Here is a 19,419-nt window from a genome sequence, read left to right as displayed (position 1 = left end):
TTTCTCTTATTTATTTTTTTTGAGGGTTACTCATATTAAAATAATATTACTGTGTGTAGTATAATCTACACTTACTAATTTAATTTTACCAATCAAGAAAATAAAGTTTATAAGGTTAAATCACTTGTCTAATGTGACACAGCCAGAAGATGTCAGGGTTGAAACAGGCGAGGGCTGAGATTATTTTTTTTCTCTTCTATTTTATTTTTAGTGAAACCAGAACAGAGAGAGGCTAAAGTTGCTGGCCCAAGGTGACCTCGTTAAGAACCCTCATAGTCAGAGAGCTGCCATGAATTGGGGCTACATAGCTTCCCAGGGAGTTCTAAGGGGCTGCAGAATTAATTGGCTGTACCATTACCCACCACCTCCCCACTCCCACCCTCACCAGGCTCTCCCAGGGAGGACCAGAGTCTGAGTTGTGATGTGGTGATGTCTCGTCCCCAAAGTCTAATGAGGGGGGCTCCAAGACAATCTCTTGTAGACTCAGGGGCTCTTCTCAAATGTAAAGTTCGCTATGTCCGTCTCTAGTTGGAAGCCTGCTTAAACAGCATATTTCCTGAGTTGCTTCAGGGTCTGCCCAGACCTAAGTGAGGGGGAAGAAAACTAAGAGAAAGACGGCATGATGAAGGCTGTCAGAGGAATAAGGGGATGGGGACAAGTTTCTAGAGGTTCCCAGTTCTTATTTCTCCATGAGAAAGGGCACAAATATGGGGCGGGGTATCCCCAAGAAGGTCACACCTGCTGCCGTCACATCTGCTGTCACCATTGCTATCTGGATCCAGGCGGACCCAGAGTGAGAGCAGAGATGCGTGGGCAGGCCTGAAGAGGACAAGACTGCCGCCTCTCCTTGCCCTCCCTTCTACCCTCAGAATCAAAAACAGCACACAGAAGACACTGACTATGAGGGTGGGCATCTCAAAGCCAACTCTTCTCCTTGCTTTCTTCTCCAGGGTACAGCTCTAACCTGTCCTGGTGGGAAAGGAGAGGCCAAGTTGTCTACAAAATAAATCCAGAATTTGCTCCAGAATACTCAGAAGCCTCAAATTAGCAACCGAGAGCAAATGTAAATTCAAGAGAATCCACTCTGCCGCTGCCATCTTGGAATGAGAAGGGGAATTCCCTGGGCACAATGCCTAGCACCAAGTAAGCAATTAGCAGATAACAATCGTTGGGGGTGGGGTGGCTATGAGGATGAGAGTCAATCTATACACATCAAGTTTCTAGCTCATCACAGGTGCTCAATAAATTCTAGCAACTGGCATCATCCTGACTCTAAGACGCCACAAATGATAAGTTGTGTCATTGAGTTTGCAACTGCTTTAAAAACCTATGGTTGATTCATGTCGATGTTTGGTAGAAACCAATACAATACTGTAAAGCAATTATCCTTAAGTGAAAAATAACTAAATTAAAAAATAATGAATGCGATATTTCAGGGTTGATCAAACAGAAAGTCACAATCAGGGAGATTTAGAATAGCAATAATGTCATAAAATAATAGATCATCAAAATGATCTAGAAAGCAGGCAGTTAACAGGGGTCTCCAGCAGGTTCCAGGCCGCAGAGGGTCAAATCCCACAGAAGAGTCAGGAGCGCTTCCTCCTGCTTGGACAGGAAGGGAAGCAGTGACCTCAGCCACCTGCAGGGACAGAAGGGCGCCTACCTGCTGTTGAAGGGGTTGTCTCCAGGAATGATGTGGGTGCTGTCTTTGCCGGCCAGGAGCTTGATGCGGTCATAGAAGGACTTCACTGCAGGTGAGTCTGTCTGGCCCTGCTGAATGATGTCTAGGGGGTCCCGGGACCCTCGGCAGAGCAGGCTGTTCTGACAAGCTGACTGCAGGCAGCAGTCAGGGTCCAGGCAGTCCACCAGGCCATCTGGAAGGGCAGAGACAAAGCCAGGGGTCAGCAGATTTCACAGCACAAAGCTGCTCTGAGATGCTAGCACCTTTTTTTCTTTTTTTTTTTTTAAATTAATTAATTTGGCTGCATTGGGCCTCAGTTGTAGCACGTGGGATCTTCGTTTCTTTCACTGTAGCCTGCAGACTCTCTAGCTCATCAGGGCTCAGTAGTTGCCGCTTGTGGCCTTAGCTGCTCTACAGCATGTGGGATCCAGTGGTTACGGATAATTGCAAGGCAGATTCTTAACCACTGGACCTCCAGGGAAGACCTTGAGATGTCAACATCTTTGTCCCAACCAGCCCCGACCCTTCCCAAAGGCCTGACCAGGCAAGTTTCCCACAACAAGCCTAGTATATTTCCAATAGAAATAAAAGACCGAAAGGAAGTTGTTGAGAATGTTGACAAATGGTTATCCCCAGGTAGTAGATTAGTGTGTCTCTTTCTTTTTCTATCTTGTATTAAAACTTTTGTATTTCTACTTTTTCTATCATGAACAAGTATTATTTGAGAGGCTGGCAATAAAAACTAACACTTTGCTTTTAAACAACATAGCACAAAAAAATTACCCGTTGCTAGATTTCAGGGACCCATGTTAATGGGTATGCAAATCATCAAAATGCATGGGATTCCTTAAATCCTGCTTTGGTGGAGAAAAGCATTCCATCCCCACTTCCTCTAAGCCAGGGAGGGTGGTGCTGACTAGTGGGAGCACCGGGGGTGATGAGTGACATTTTCCAGGAAATGTGGAGATACGGCTTTGGCATGAGCATCCACAAACTAATCCATTAGTTTACCCAATTGCTTCTGGAGCTGCCTTTGCCATAGCTGCAGGACTCTGAACATTCTGATCTATTTGCCTAGATTCCTGCTCCTTCACCCATTCCTGAGTCATTTGTGTTTAGTGGCTCAGTCATGTCTGACTCTTTGCGACCCCATGGACTGTAGCCTGCCAGGCTGCTCTGTCCATGGGGATTCTCCAGGCAAGAACACTGGAGTGGGTTGCCATGCCCTCCTCCAGGGGATCTTCCCAACCCAGGGATAGAACCCAGGTCTCCCGCATTGCAGGTGGATTCTTTACTGTCTGAGCCATCAGGGAAACCCTCCTAGTCATCTACCCTTCAACAAATATTTGAATGCTATTCATGTTCTGAAAATAAAACAGGAAACAAAGAATGATGGTGTCTGTCCTAAAGGAGCTGACAGTATAGAGGAGGAAATGGATATGACTCATCCTTGAAGATTCACACTAGGTGTGGCCTCCTCCAGGAAGCCTTCCTGATGATGTCCATGGCTAGGGTAGGTATTCTTGTTCTGTGTATTCCTGAATCTGAGGTTCTCAGAGAATGGTTCTATATCAAAATCCTACGGGGAGAATCAAGAGCCTACCCCAGACCTCCCCAGGCAGAGCCTCCAGGAGTAGGTCCTGGAATCTGCATTTTAAAATGATTTTCAGGTGATTCTAATGCACCAGAAATATTAGAAACCACTGTTCACGCTAACTTCCTTGTACTAGAATTATCTATTTCTGTCTGCTTGCCTTCCTGTCTGGAAAACAAGCTTTTTGAAAAGAAGGACAGTGTCACATTCATTTTTATACTGATGCTTTGCTTAGTGTCAACGTGGAATCAGAACCCAATAAATGTTTGTTGAGTGAATAAATGACTGTTTCCCATTCTCCACATGTCTGTTAGGAATGGGGATGGGAATGTTTAGGGCAGTGTTTACGCCGTGGGATTCCTATTAGAATGGATTAGTTAGCCAGTCCTTCTTCACTCTGCTGGGAGTGTAGGAGCTTGGAGAGTAACTTGCTTACACCTCCTTGATTTGATAGCGAGGCATTTGGGGGCCATAATTAGCATCATAAAAACATGCACTCCAATCCCGGGCTGTGACTTGATGAACACTTGAACTGGAGCGCTGAATCAGAGGCCTGGCTGTGTGCTTTAAATTGACTACAATGTAATTTTTTGGCATTACCCTTTACGTTTGGTTCCGCTAATGAAATTGAAATATATAATTTCACCCAAGTTCCACTGTAATTTAGCAATTAATGTACAATGATTTTAATGCATTATTTTCTTTTTAAGCAAACAAACAAATTAGGAGGTTGTGTGTTCTGCTCGGCTTTAAATTACTAAAACTAGCCTCTCATTTTCCACATGGGCAAATGTTGCTCGGGTGTCTCGTAACACATTTAGATTTACAAAATTTCCTGGAAGTGCAGACACAGGAGGGTGAGCAGGCACGCACGCTTGAAATTTAGAGACTTTCAGAGTCATGGCTATGAGTACCTCTGTCCAACATGCTGGCTGAATCGGGTACCCCCCAGAGTTCCGCAAATCTCAGACCTAAGAAACGGTGCTGGAGACTCATATCTCAGCAGCAGAATGATGCCTCTCAGCGCCCTTGGTAGAATATGAAAGAAGAATAGAAAAAAAAAAAAAAAAAGCCAAGTATTCTTCCTGTAACATCGCCTTCCATGGACTGCCCTCACTCGACAGAAGGAATCCACCATGGAACGCCTGCTTTGGATTTAAAAATATCCTGCTGAGATATGTTGGCAGTGCTTCATTCAGCCGCTGCAGAAAGTTCTCAGGTAGAAGAAACCCACTGTTATTAGCACTATAGATTTCTTTAAGGCCACCGGCCTCTTCCCATTAGGAGTTCCATCCATCTCTGGCGGTCTTTTCCTCCCAAAGCCGGGAATGTGACCCCTCCCACCCTCAACCCTCTACCACCCACTCTGTACAAGCAGCTTGAGAGCCTCGCGTCGGGATCAAATAATAACTTAAGACAGTCTTTCCTGTTAAGATTCTTCTCCCAGCCCCCTCGAGTCTGCTACTCCTTCCGGATCTGTGACTGCTTCAAAAGTGTGGACCTCAAATTTCCTCCCTGTTTTTGTTGACTCTGGGCTTTTTATTCAAGGGTCCGTCTGGCAGCAGGAAATGTCCTACAAACACATCAGCAATAGCAGATGGCAAATGCTTAAAATAAAAAGGATATAAATGATGTCCTCTGCATATTTACATTTACCTGCTCCAGACATTATGCATTTGGGGTTCTAGCCGTTATTAAGTGTGAGCATACGTTACGCCTGTAATGACCTCATCATGCTTCGTGATTATGGGCTGCAGCCGCTGAACACTTGCAGACGACACTGTGAACTTGAAATTGGCACTCCAATCTCCCCGCAGCCTGTCAGTCACGAGAAGCGCATCTTTATGCCAGCAAGCCCCTCGCATGGAGTCTGACATGGCAATCTTCAGTAAATTACCCTGTCACTGACAATCTTGCAGTTATCTTGCAAACAATCAAGCAGGCAATCAAACTGTTCTGAATTGCCAGTTCAGGACCTGAGAGGCTGCCGACATCTCCATTCAACAGGGGCGCGAAAGCGGCTCGGCCCCGGCATGACATTGGATGATTTATTTTTTTATTTATCTGCCTACTTATTTGTTTGTCTGCTTGGCTTTCTCCTGGTGAGAGAGGTTTGCAGAGTCTTCGAAAAGGGCCCCGTTCTGACTCAGCAGTTATGGGAAAGTTTGACCCAGGCCTTTCCCATCAGCTCACAGCCGGGTCCTACGTCTGCTTCATAAACATTCTTATTTACTCCACTCTGCAAGACGTGGCTGTGGAGTATTAACTAGGTGCTTTCTGTTAGAACACACAGCAAAGAAAAGTTCTGGCTGTATGCCACACACAGACATTGTATGCTAATGGGAATAGCCATTTCAGAGAAATATGGACAGAGAGAAATTTTCTGGGAATGGTAGGTGAGGCATTCTTTGTATTGCTTCTGACAAAGAAAATCAGAGAGAATCTTGCATAACAGTTCTGGCAATGTGACACTAAAATCAGGTTAATGCTAAATGGAAAGCTTTGGATTGGCATTCTCACGATAAGAAGCCAAAAGTCTGCACAGTGTCTACATGGAGGTAAGAACCTGGACTGTGAATTCCTCTAGTCCCTGGCTGTGTCAGCTTAGAAAGAAAAAGTTTAAAAGTTTAAAATCAAAGTTTTCCTGGCTGAAACTCAATTTCTCTGCCTTTAAAACTGAGTGATAACAGTGCATATATCATAGGATCATATGATGGGGAATGGACAGATATAATACCAGTCAGGCATACAGTGTATATGGACAGAGGATAAGGTGGTTGGATAGCATTACCGACTCAATGGACAGGAGTTGGAGCAAACTCCAGGAGATAGTGAAGGACAGAACATGCTATGGTCCACGGGGTTGCAGAGTTGGACATGACTTCGGGACTGAACAATACAGTATATGTTGAATGATAGGAATTACCATAACCAGACACTCTCTGAAGTTTTCCACTTTTTCAAAAGATAAAAATTGGGATATAAAGAAATAAATGAAATGAGTGTCCCCCGATTAGAGTCAGTCATGGGTAGGTTGCAGTTGGGCAAGAATGCTATGTTTTCAAATAGGGATAAGTTAATAATTGATGGTAATAATAAATGCTATAGGCTGTACAGGATTTACATATATTCTTGATTTATATCCTTATGGCAACCCTACAAAGCAGAAAAATAGAACCCTTAAGCTGCAGACTCTGGATCGGGGTGTCTGGGTTTGAATCTCAGAGTAGTTACTACCCATCTGCTGACCGGGGACAATTAAGTGCTCTGTGCCTCAGCTTTCTTAGCTACAAAATGAAGAAGATGATGACAAGCACTGTTGGGAGGATGAAAGCAGTCATTCCATATTCAGGACTTGGAGGAGTACCTACTGTACCAAGTACTCAGAAAAACGCCCATCCTATAGAGTTGGAACTGAGGCTCAGAGAAGCTAAGTAAATTCTTTGAGTGGTCAAGAAACAGCTTTGGAGAAAAAGCAGAAAGAGGCAACCGATGAGATCACCACTCGCTGTCTTCTTCATCATCGGAAGGAGGAGATGCTTCCTTCCCAAAGGGAGCCTGAAGACAGGGCAGTGGACACTCATTAAGCGGGAAGGCATGAGCAGCGGTGAGATTTAATCACTTCTGAAGGCTTGTCTGCCCTGTAGGTGAGGAAGAGTCTGGCTGGTGAAAATGAACATCTGAAAAAGGAATCAACATGAGAAGCAAGATGCTTGGGAATTCACTGTCTGCAGTGACGGCTGCTAAGGACCACACTGTTTACCGGTGAGACTCGGGCCCCTCCAGCTGTTTACCACGGGTACAGGTGGCACACCTGGGTGGGCTGCGGGCTGCTGCCAGCTGTTCCCAGCTGCTGCCTCGTTTGCTCTGCAAGGCTTTTTAAGGAGCTCCTCAACAGTCCAGAGGTTTCACCTCAAAACCTTCACTGAACACTTAACAGTGATGCTACTCTCAGGCGGACAGGGGCCACGGGCAAATAGAGAGGCTACAGAGAAGCTATAGCAAACAACGGTATTTCCAAGTTGGCTGAAACATGCACCTGTCTTCTGTCTGGGGAAGGCTGCCTGAGTCCATGCATCACTTCTGTAGAGAAGCGAAGTCTCCAGGAACGAGACGAGAATTATTTCATTTCCTCTTTGATCTTTGTAAACTGGGCAGCTTTGGGAGAATCCGGATGGAGGCATTTGGGTCTGTTCTTGGCGCCTTTTGTCCCTTGCAGCTTGGTATGCAAGTGACTCCCTCAACGACCTGCATGAACTCTCTGGCTTTCGTGGGTATTAAAGGCTTCAGAGGAAGATCCAAATTTAGTTTTCTCAGTTTTATTTTGTGACAGGGTGGCACAAATCAACTCCCACAATTCACTTCAGGTGCCACGGATAAACTCTGCTAGTGTCTGTAGGCAGCACGGGGTTGGGAACTGGTCGGCAGCTCATGAAAAACGAGCCCCACTTTTTCCAGATCATGGTTTGACGAGAGGCACCACCAACCATCAAATCTACCTTTCCCACTCAGTAGGGTGGACTGGTTAAAACACCAGCTTTCAAGACTACATAGTCTTTCATTTATCAGATGTTCAAGAACAGGCAAAGTTCATGACTTATAGTAGAAATGTTAGAAATTGTAGTCACCTTTATAGGGAGGTATTGCCTGGAAAAGAATATAGAGGACCTTTCAGGTTCTGGGAATTTTCTAGATTATCTTATTCACTTGGCCACACAAGTGATTATGTCAATAAAAATTCATCAAGGTGTATATTTAAGATTATGCACTTTATGTATTTGCTAACAGATTGACTTGGGGCAAGATAATCACCTCTGTGTTTTGTCTTCCTTAAGTACAAAGTAGGCATGATGATGATGACAATGATGATGACCTCACAGGAGCATTGAGAGGATTAAATAAGTGCACCTAGTAACCTACTGCTGTTGCGTTTAGTTGCTAAATTGTGTCTGACTCTTTGCGACCCCATGGACAATGACCTGCCAGTCTCCTCTATCAGTGGGATTTCCTAGGCAAGAATACCAGAGTGGGTAGCCATTTCCTATCCAAGTAACCTACTACGTGCTTCCAAATCATTTCTACTTCTTTCCTTCGAGATTTTGTGGCATCATATAGGTCTATTTCCCATAAAGAGTGCGGTACTTGTCACGTTCTGATTTTCCCCCCAAAAATACAGGGAATCCAGGTAGTGAACCCAATAAATCCTAGGGCAGTTTTTGTGATCACCCGAATACTGGAGAGGAGGGGGGAATGAATGAAGCAGTGTTGAGAAGGAAGGAGGTGACAAGTTGGGCAAGAAGGAGACCTGCACTGTGTGCTTTTCGTGATGGACACGAAGAGGGAGCAAGGGGGGTGCTGGAAAGCAGCCTCCACTGCAGGCTGCAGAGGCCAAAGGCTCCTGAATTCTAGCCAGACACATAAAGGGGTTCTTGAAGGAAAAAAGAAATACAGCGGCCATAGGATTTGACTTGCCTTGGGAGTTATTTTAAGGTGAGCTCTTACAGGACCATGCTGAAAGTGTATGGAGTCCCTGGCTAATATTTTCCTGCCAGGCCTATATCTGGGTAAACAATCTGAGTTACCCAGATCAGCATATCAGAACTATTCTGGCAGCCTGATCTTACATAAACTTGCAGAAGAAACACTCCTTCAGCCAGCAGGAGCAACTGACTCACTACTCTGCTCTCTGGTATTAAGGCTGGGTGTTGGACCTTGAGATAACTCAGAAATGCAAATCTCCAAACATCTTAGGGTATCTGGTCAACTGTACATGCGTGGGGGTGAAGGTGAGGAGGGGGAGAGGGTCAAAGAGCACGTGAAAGGGAGAAATAGGACCCAGGGCTCCTGAGGGTCCTAGTCCTGGTGAGGGCACTGCATTGCTGATCCTGGCTGGTCTCTGCCACTGGGACAGCACTTACAAAATTTTAAGGCAGGTACTCCAAAGCTCAGGGAACCACTGTCCAGAGAAGCACTGGGCTCCTATCCTAGTTAAACAAATAACATAATAATACAGGCTTTAGAGTCAGAATGGTCTGGTTTTAAAACCTGTTCTATCATTCATTCATTAGCTACGGCGGGTGACCTCCTGTGACTCTGGTGTTCCCAGCCACAGAGTGGACTTAATAGCACCTATGTCACCAAGGATCAGGGAGATGCTCTAAGATGGTCCATGTGAAATGAGAAGATGAAGGCCCTGCACTAAACACAGAGGAAGAGCTCAATAAACGGTGGAGGCTGTTTTTAACGATATTTCCTGTTCTCCACCAGGGAAGGGCACTGTTCTATTTGCATTTTACCCAATGCCTGCTGACAAGTTGGAAGTGAGGGATAATTGAAAGTATTCCAGCTTGATGTAACTAAGAAGTGAAAGGCACAGGCAAGGCTGACTTGATTTAACCTGGCAATATGAGATTAGTTCTTCATTGCCTCTGTTAGGTCTCCCGCACTGCCAACCTTTTAAAGCAATAGATTGGCTGACAGGGTGCTCATTTGGAAGGTTTCACCTGCCATTAATACCCTGGCTGCCTGATGGACCATCGTTCGGCAGGCATCTCGCCTCTCCCCCCATGGGGCAACCGCCATTCTCAAACATTGCAAGAAGTAAAATTGTATTTGCATTTCTTCTGGAAGGCCTGTTGGAAGTGTTCCTCTTGCTTCCTGTCAACTCTTTTTGTCGGTCTTTGAATTCCAAGGCCTGGGATCCTTTCCCCCAAAGCACCTTCCAGCTTTTCTTATAACTTAGCAGTGGAAGATCCGTCATGTCCAATCTGGCAGAGTGGAGGCCCCCACTAAGAGCTCCTTTGCTGGCTTTCCTGGTCTTCAGGATGGATGTGGGAAGGAAAGCAATGACTGCCTAGGAAAACCCAGGCACTGCTACTGAAGGCAGTGATATAATCCAGGTGAAACCTCTTTTTGATAGGATTCTGGTTTACCCTGAAGCTACTGGGGCATCTGGTTGACTCCATATACATGGGGATGGGAGGTGAGGGATGGTAGAAATCTTATGGCAATGAACTTGAAATGTGTGTCTAATTTTCTTTTTTTTGAGGGGGGTGGGGGGAATGATTCTTCATCAAAAATAAAACAAGTGGACAAAAAACAAAAACAAACACTATCAACCAAACCCTTTAAAACCAAAGCTTCTCAGATTCTAACCAGCATCAGAATCACTTGGGGGAACAGGTTAAAATGTAGATTCTAATTCTGTAGTTTTAGAGTTTGGGACTTGAGAGCTTGCATTTCTTATAAGCTCCCAGGTGATGCTGATGCTGGTGTTCTGAGCACGTACTTCTATAAATCAGGCACCAAAGTGCTGATGGTCAGGTTATGCTCCCTGATTTCCTGTCCTGGAATCAGCTCAGTGATGTTGAAACACTGATCGTTATCTCACCCACACCTACTGAATTCCTGAGAGTGGAAACTGGGAATCTGCATTTTAAAGAAAATGCCCTGCATGATTCCTTTGCTCACTAGAGCTTGAGACCCCCCTGCTCTGAATGGCTGAAAACACCTTTCAGATATCCACAGCCGCACAACTCACCCTCAGGCAACTTGTGCCTCCTGGGGGAGAGTAACAGGGGTTCCCTAAAATAGAGAGTGAGGTGGGACAGGAGGGTCTGCAGTCAAGACAGTCTGGAGGGTGCTGGTTAAACAAAGGTAAAGTGGTTTCATCACAGCAGGATTTCTCAGAGCCTTTGTTGAGCGACTATGCATTAGGAATCTTTACTGTTGCAGTGGAGTGTGCAGTATTTCCTGACCATGGACACTTTTTTGGCTTGGAGCATCTCCATGCCAACAGTCTAGTGTCTTACTAGTTGGGAAGCACTTCAGGAGAACAGAGGGCTCTAGGTTTGGGGATTCTCCCCTAGGAAGGACCAGCCAAACCTTCATCTACTCCCCAGTCACAAGTGATAGCTCCATGCTTTACTGACCATCTTATAAAACACAGGCTTGGGGTGGTCAGGCCTAATGCAAACTACACCATCAAAACGAGCACATTGGCTCAGAGCCTCTGTCCTTGTGCTCCCGGAGCCTCCCAAAGCCAGTGCATTTCAGCACAGGGATCCTGTGCTAGGTGACAGCATCCCTGGGGGTCAGCACGGCCACGGATCATCTAATGAGAGCTAATAGCTGCTCTTATGAAGAGCTTACTAAGTGCCAGGCACCGGGCTAAGTGCTTTACATGCATCCTCTCATTAAATTACCATCAGAACTCCAGGCATCGTCAACACTGCTGTTTACAAATGAAGAATTGCAGATTGAGAGAGAGATTAAACACCTCACCTAAGACCATGCAGCTTTTATCTGGTGGGGCTGTTCTTTTTTTTTTTTTATAGAGAACATTTGTAGTTTATTCAAAACTGCAAGAGTGCCGGCATGAAGACAGTTTTCCACATGGTGTCTACTACACTCCTTCTCTTTGAACATGTCTGGGCTCCACCCCAAGAATCACCATCACCTGAGGTAACACGAGGAAGCCCAGGAATATAAAGCATCCAGCATGACCCTGAAGGTCCTGGTCAAAACCCAGCCAGCAAGGATGGTCTCACCATCTGCAGCCCAAGGTCATGTGCGCAAGAACCTGGTGAATCTCAGGGAGCAGACCCGGTCTCTTTGTGTCTTCCTGAAATGAAATCTTCCCAAATTACCTGCTTCTAACAAGCTTCCCCTGCAGCCAACGTGGCCCTCCTGTGGTCTGACCCTCCAGAACACCACCGGAGTGGGAAGTACCCCTGTGAATCAGGGCGCACCCCCACACACACCTACCTGCAGTGTGCAAAGGCACTGCAGGGTTTGGGGTCTCACCTTCCTCATCGAAGCTGCTCTAACATTGCACCAGAACTTTCCCTGACTGTGTCCACGTGGTCTCCGGCCCTTGGACTGTCCCATGAGCATAAGAACAGAAACCCAGTGACCTCACACACCTGGCACAGGCTGCCGCATCCCCTGCTTCACAGGTGCCCCTGAGTGGTACCCACAGGTGACACCTGTCAGAGACAGGCACTCGGGGTTAAAGGGCAACCACTGGAAGGAGGCTCCTTGCCTTTCCTAAGGAGATCGTTGTACATCTGGTCATAAGTGGTTTTGAAATCATAAACGTTTGGCTTGTCGGGTGCTGGTCCTGGAAGCTTCACATGAGTTTCTGTGCTGAAGGACCGGATGCTGAATCCTTGTTTGCTACAGAAGGTTAGAGATGATCCTTAAGGCAGGGAAAATGTTTTAGCTGCTGGAGCTGATACCACGCTTGATCTACCCAGTTTCGTCTCAATGTTCAGATCAACATAGAAATCGACTTTCTTTCAACCAATCCTTCTGGTCTTAGTTCTGCCTCCTGAGAATGTTGTGCGCCTCGGTGCTCCGGTTCTGGCTGCTCGAGCATACCACCGCCACCCGCAGAGGCGACGATGGCATGGCGGAGGCTGCACCATCTAGGGCTGGGTTTTGAACCCACTTTGTTGCACTCCAAAATCAAATCCTGCATGAGGCTGCCATGACAGGTCTGCTACTGTTAAACATTCCGAATGGCCAACACATAGGAGCATCTTATCTGCCATGTTGCCATGCTTACTGCCCAAGCCAAGCTCTTTTATTTAAGGCAGGACCACATTAAACAGAAGAGGGACAATTTAAAGCCATAGGGGACTCATGTTTCGAAAAACCAGGATGCAGAATGTTTTAGCTGCCCTCCACCCCAGCTCCTCACTTTACCCAGCTTACACTTCTGCCTCGGGTAGACCACCACAGGGCTGTCCCCCCCACCAGCATCTTAAGTTTCTCTGTGCTTTCTCAGCCTGTGCCAAGCATCCTGATCCAGCCACCAGCCAGTAATGCCCACAAGAACCCTTTGAGGCGGATTCTGTGTGGCTCATACGGTAAAGAATCTGCCTGCCGTGCGGGAGTCGTGGGTTTGATCCCTGGGTCAGGAAGATCCCCTGGAGGATGGCACGGCAACCCACTCCAGTATTCTTGCCTGGAGAATCCCATGGACAGAGGAGCCTGACAGGCTACACTCCGTGGGGTCACAAAGCGTCAGACACGACTGAGTGACTAATACTTTCACTTTTCTTTTTATCTTCTGTGAGCTCCACCTTACAGGTGAAGAAATGAAGGCTCAGAGAGGTTAAGGGTCTTGCCCACAGTCACACAAGAAGTATGTGATGGAGGAGCAATTCGCCCCTAGGCGGTCTATGCTCTGGGTTTCTATCCTCCATTCTTCATAGGAGGCTGCGAGGGACCACCGCAATTTCAAGGGGTCCTGTGAATGCTGCAGGACTTGGGGGAGGAAATGCCAAGCCTTCGGAGAACACCTTCACTTTCTAGCTGCTGTTTCTTTCCGTCTTTCTCTCTTCCATCTTCCCCTCCCCTTCTGCCTCTCCTCAGCCCACACAGAGCCTCCAGAAACAGTGATCTCACTTGATCAGAAAGTTTCACCTCGGACATCCCTGACAGGCCTCGCTGGCACAGTCTCCCCCGTGTTAGCCCAGGGCCACGTTTCTATACCCGGGGGCTTTCTCCCCTGCCTGCAGCTGTCTTCCCTCTTTCCTGCTACAAAAACCAGCGGCAAGAGAGAACGGGGGCTTCTGATCTCAGGCACTGACTTCCCCACATGCTGGCCTGGCCCCGCGGCTTGTGGCCCCTCCCAGCTCCGTCTACCCCCCCACCATGCCTGCTGCCCTCGTCAACTACCATTTCAAAGAGCCCACTGACAGGTCAGACAGAAGAGAGCCGATGGCCAGGGAGTCCGGGCCTGGCAGGGGGTGGCAGCCCGGTGGGGGGCCAGACAGTGACTAGCTGGGGCCCTCAGAAATGGAGAGGGCTGTCACCACCGACACCTCTGAGCAACAAGCCGGAACAGTCCCTTTCCGCCTGAGGAGAGGCCCTGTCTCCTGGGGGACGGGGCTGGCCCCAAAGCTGAGAGAATTAGCAGGCAAAGAATAAAAAAATACCCCCAGCCCAGCCATGGGGGGGGGGGGGGGGGAGAAGGGACCAGATTTGGCTATCAAAAGCTTCCTGCTAGATGAGGGCAATCAAAAGTGCGAATTCCTAAACCTGGCCATTACTCCGCCCTAGGCCCTGTGCTGAATGCTCCCTAGAGACGTGCTCGATTTAATCCTCACACCCACTCTATGGTGTAGGCATGAAGAACTGGTACAGTACTGCCAATTATGATCCCAGGATCTGGAGGTTTGTAATGCATTGGCTGTGTGGCTTTGGATTAGTTACTTTACCTCTCTGAGCCCCAGCGTCCTCATCGGTAAGCCGAAAATAATCGTATCAGCATAATAGGGTTGTTGTGAAAGACTAAATAAGCTCCGTGCAAAAGCACTCAGTGGATAGTAACCATCTGTTCACTCTGGTTTCCTTGCTACTCCACATTTGGTCAAGTGACCCATACTGTGGGAGGTCGGGACCCACTCAGGACTGATTCCTGGCTGCCTCTGCCTTTCATTGCAGGAGGGTTATGGAGCCTGCCTACCTACTGCGGTCAGCCCACAGGAAGTCAACACACAGGATGAGAAAAGTTGGCTACAGAGGTAAAGAGTGGCAGAACCACCTGTTCACATCTTAGTGAAAGAAACAGTGTAGCTTACACTTGGATTTTCTTTGCATGAATATGGTGGTGTCAATGATACATAGTGACTTGGGTGTCATTGTCTGTGTGTGTTTCTTTAATCCTCAAATGAAATTTATTCATCCTATTAATAATCTCTTGAATAAATGACAACTGCTTCTTATCTTAGATACTTCATATTCAAGCTTTCATTCTTCAAGTCACGTAATAATGAATTGACTAAGATAGACAGGAACCTGGAGTTGTGGGCCTAGATTTGAGAGGGGAAACAGTGGACAAACAAATTATAATAGATTTTGTGAGAGTGATGGTGTTTTGAAGAAAAGTAAAGGGGGGCCAAGGGTTGAAGAGGGATGGAGGAGAGCCAGGGATGGCATCTCTGAAATGATGATTGGGTAGAAACCTAAGTGAAATGAGGAAACAAACTGCAGAAACTGGAGGAAAATCATTTGAGGCAGAGAGAATAGCAGGTACATAAGGCCAGGGATGGGGTGTATTTTGTGAGCTATGGGGAGAACAAGAAGGTGGACACTGGGCCAGTGGAAGGAGAGGGTAAGGAAGAAAGGAGATCAGATGGAAGCAGGGACTTGCTTTTGCAAATGAATGGCCAGTGTTGCACCTGGATGACATTCTGTGGGAGAGGAGATGCCCTGGGAAGGTCTGAGAAGCGCTGTGATATGACCTGACCTTTAAAGGGGATTCTTCTGAGGGCCCTGTGTGGGACAGCCTGGCAGCTGCAGGAACAGTAGTCAGCCTAGCAGAGTTGGTGGCAGGATGTGGGTGGAGGTGGGAAGACATTAAGAAACCAGGGCCTTAATAATTAGGAATAGAGATTGGAGGGGCCAGAAAAAGGTGCATTCATGGCTCTGTGAGACACGGTGCAGAGACAAAGGTGGCAGGTGAGAGAACCAGGCAATGACCTCTCCAGTAGACCTGCCCCAGGGATGTGAGCTTGGGGATGTTCCCGTGGCCTCAAGGCCAGAGCGCCTTAGCTGGTTTCGCCATCGGGCAGCCCAGGGCCACCAGGCCTGCAGACATCATCCCCTGCAGGCACTTGAGCTCTCCTCACAAGGGGACATAATGTGCCAAGTCAGTGGTTCTCAAAGTGTCAGCATCTTCTGGGCACTCACTAGAAATGAGCATCGGGACCCCCTACCAGACCTATCAGATGAGAAACTCTGGGAGTGAGGCCCAGCCTAACCTATGCCTTACTCCCTTCTGGAGACTCTGATGCTCACTGACTGGTGGAAATCACTGTGCTAAGCGTTTTGCACGGATGAGCTCATCTAAGCGTCACAGTATCCTGTAAGGTAGGACCCATCATTAGCCCTACTTTACTGAGGACAAAACTGAGGCTCAGAGAAAGAGAAGGGACCTACTTACATTCATATCATGAACAAGAGCAGGAGTCAGGAGGTAAACAAAACCTTCCTGACCCCAGAACCTCTTTATCATCCTGCCAGGCTGCCTCTTCCTACCACAGGCAATGAGGCATCATAAAGACAGACACTTCTCTGTTGTGAGTATATATTCAGGAATAATTCAAACAGATCTGTCGGCTTCCTGTCTGAAGGAAAGGGGTGGCTGCAATTTTGGGGACCAAGATGCTCAGTGGAGGAAGGTAAAGCCAATACTTGGGATAAAATGCTCCATCTGGCACACAAGACCTGCTACACAAGAGCTGGTCTATCCCTAACAGCTTCCCCAGTTTCCCCCTCCTCCACGCTCCACACTCTCAGTCGTCTCAGACTCCCCCAAATGTGCTCTGCTGTCCTCTTATCATTTTCCTCACCCACCAGGCTCTTCCCTCTTTTCTTATCTGATTCCTCTCTAGCTTTCAAAATTCCAACTTTACTGGCTTTGATGTCTCTCTTCTGGGCTGCCACTGTCTTGTGGCCTAAGGTCTATCATGGACACTTAGGACACGGCTTTGACTGGCTTCACGTATTCTTCACCCATCATCAGACTGTGGGTTCTTTGTGGGACTCTGTGTCTCATGCATTCCCATAGAGTATAGGCTTGGTGTACATCTGTTAAATGAACACATGATTTGGGGGATTCTGTCCCAGAGTGGCTGGTTTGGGGGGAGGTGTTTGTCATCATCACCATCAATGACACGAGGTCTGCACAGGGTGGGTACTGGGGTGTGTCGGGTCCTACTTGGGGTGCAACGTTAAAGAAGGCACTCCTGGGACTTACCTGGTGGTCCAGTGGTTGAGCGTCTACCTTCCAATACAGGGAATGCAAGTTTAGTCCCTGGCCACAGGAATTAAGATCCTACATGACCCAGGGCAACTAAGCCCATTTGCCTCAATTTCTAAACCCACGCGCTCTAGACCCTGTTGGCCACAACAAGAGAAGGCTGTGGGCCACAACTGGAGAGAAGCCCCGGAGTACAGCAATGAAGAGCTTGCGCTCCACCACAAAGACCCAGTGAAGCCAGAAAAAAAGATGGTGCTCACTCTCGAGTGTGTCTAGGTCCTGAGTCTCAGACAGACCTTGGATCAAATGAGCAATGCCAGGCACCCATTATCTGGAGGGTGACTGGGTCCTTTTGGAGAAGCATGTACTGGATTTAAAGCCAGGAAATAACTGAAAAAGACACACGTCCCCCAGCATTCATCACAGCACCATTTACTAAAGCTAGGACATGGAAGCAACCTAGATGTCCATTGTTAGATTAACGAATAAGGAAGTTGCGGCACATATACACAATGGAATATTACTCAGTCAGAAAAAGGAATGCCTCTGAATCAGTTCTAATGAGGTGGATGAACCTAGAGCCTATTATACAGAGTGAAGTAAGTCAGAAAGAAAAAAACAAATATTGCATATTTACACATATATATGGAATCTAGAAAGATATTACTAATGAACCTATTTGCAAGGCAGCAGTGGAGGCGCAGACATAGAGAACAGACCTGTGGACACAGTGGGGAAAGGAGAGGGTGGGATGAATGGAGAGAGTGGCATTTAAATATGTATATTACCATATGCAAAACAGACAGCCAATGGGAATTCGCCATATGTTGCAGGGAGCTCAAACCTGGTGCTGTGTGGCAACCCAGAGGTATGGGACGGGGTGGGAACTGGGAGGGAGGTTCAAACGGAAGGGGACATGTGTATAGCTATGGTTGATTCATACTGATGTGTGACAGAAACCAATGCAATTTTGTAAAGTAATTATCCTCCAATTAAAAAATAAATAAATTCAACAACAACAACAAAATAAAGCCAGGAAACCAGTCTTTTGGCTCCGGTCTGTCCTTCCCTGCTGTGTCACCTTCATGGAGTTCCTTTCTTCTCTGGACTTGGTAGCCGCTGGCAACTGTATATTGCAGCTTCCCTGTACCTGACAATCCTGGGCTCCGTGATCTCATAAATGAGAGACATGGGGTCCCTCGGTGTGAGGCCCTACCCCTGGGTAGTGCTGGGAGTCCTGGCTGGGGGCAGATCGATGCCGGTATACCTTGAGGATTGAAAAGGAAGGGAATTCCCTGGAAGAGGCTTGGGTTTTGTTGCATGTGGAGACAGGCAGAAACACTGGGCTCTGAGCTTGGGGGACACCTTGCAGTTTTCTTTCGATTCACATTTGGCCGCATAATTCTGGCCCCTTGCCAATCCCCCAGAGCTCTTGGCTGAGAAGATGGAAAGTCAGAGAAAAGAGCACAGGCCTTGGGCAGCTGTTCTCTCCTCGCTGCGGAGAACGCCTCGCTATTTAAAGTCCAACTGCTCTACTTTCCCCTGCTCGCCCCTGGCACTTCAGCGCAGAAGCACTTTGTGGCAAAAAATGCACTCCAGATCCAAAACTGGGGGGAGAAGAGCTAATGCCGAGGCGATTTCTCAGAATGCTGCAAAATTCGTGCTGCTGAGGGGCTGAGGGCGTTAAGCAGATCTGCTCTGCTCTGATCCAGCACAAAAACTCAGGAGCTGTAAGAGGCCCTTGACCATGTGTCCTGAATCCTGATCTAGCTACATTTTAGCTGGGGGACCTGGGTCCACCGTCCTTCTCTGGCCCTTCTTTATCACCTATGTAAAGGATGATAATAAGAAGCTCCTAGGGCTCTCCTGGGCCAACACCATGTTTTATTTGGGCAGTCTGGTAACATCTGAGCACCGACCTGCCCTCTGCGAATAAGGGCTCCATGCACCAGGCCTTTGACCTTGAAACAAAGGACACTCCATTTGCCGGTACCGTCTAGCCCCTCAGATACGCTCCTGGGAGATGTTAGTGTCTGCATCAGATCTGTCAACCCTGGCATTACTGACATCTGGGGCTGGACAATTCTTGGTTGTGAGTCATCCTGTGCATGCGGGATGTTTAGTAGCATCCCTGGCCTCTACCCACAAAATGCCATCAGTGACTCCTCTGTTCCTCCTTGCTGTGACTCATACAATGTCAGACGTGCCCAAGGTGCCCTGGAGAACTGTTGTCCCTGGTAGGGACCCACTAGCCTGGACTGAGGGCAGGGTTGTGGGAGCAACAGAGCTAATCATCGCACCTGCGCCCTTGAACCCTGAATTTGAAATTTAAATGCTGGTCACAGAAACCAGGGGGGCATCTCAGTCATC

At 47.4% G+C, this 19,419-nt stretch overlaps 1 protein-coding gene across 5 annotated transcripts in view; it reads right to left on the bottom strand.

Moving 5' to 3' along the window:
- TENM2 (teneurin transmembrane protein 2) overlaps positions 1–19,419 on the bottom strand; it is a 1,030,924-nt gene that overhangs the window by 91,174 nt on the left and 920,331 nt on the right. For all 5 annotated transcript variants that reach the window (XM_061149488.1, XM_061149489.1, XM_061149490.1 and 2 more), the window contains one exon: positions 1,664–1,874. In XM_061149488.1, the coding sequence (XP_061005471.1) occupies positions 1,664–1,874 (211 nt within the window). The remainder of the gene's footprint in view (positions 1–1,663; positions 1,875–19,419) is intronic.

This window comes from Dama dama, chromosome 9, assembly GCF_033118175.1.
Source record: "Dama dama isolate Ldn47 chromosome 9, ASM3311817v1, whole genome shotgun sequence".
Classification (NCBI taxonomy): domain Eukaryota; kingdom Metazoa; phylum Chordata; class Mammalia; order Artiodactyla; family Cervidae; genus Dama; species Dama dama.
Note: the sequence above shows the minus strand (reverse complement) of the source record. Positions and strands in the feature narration are given on the sequence as shown.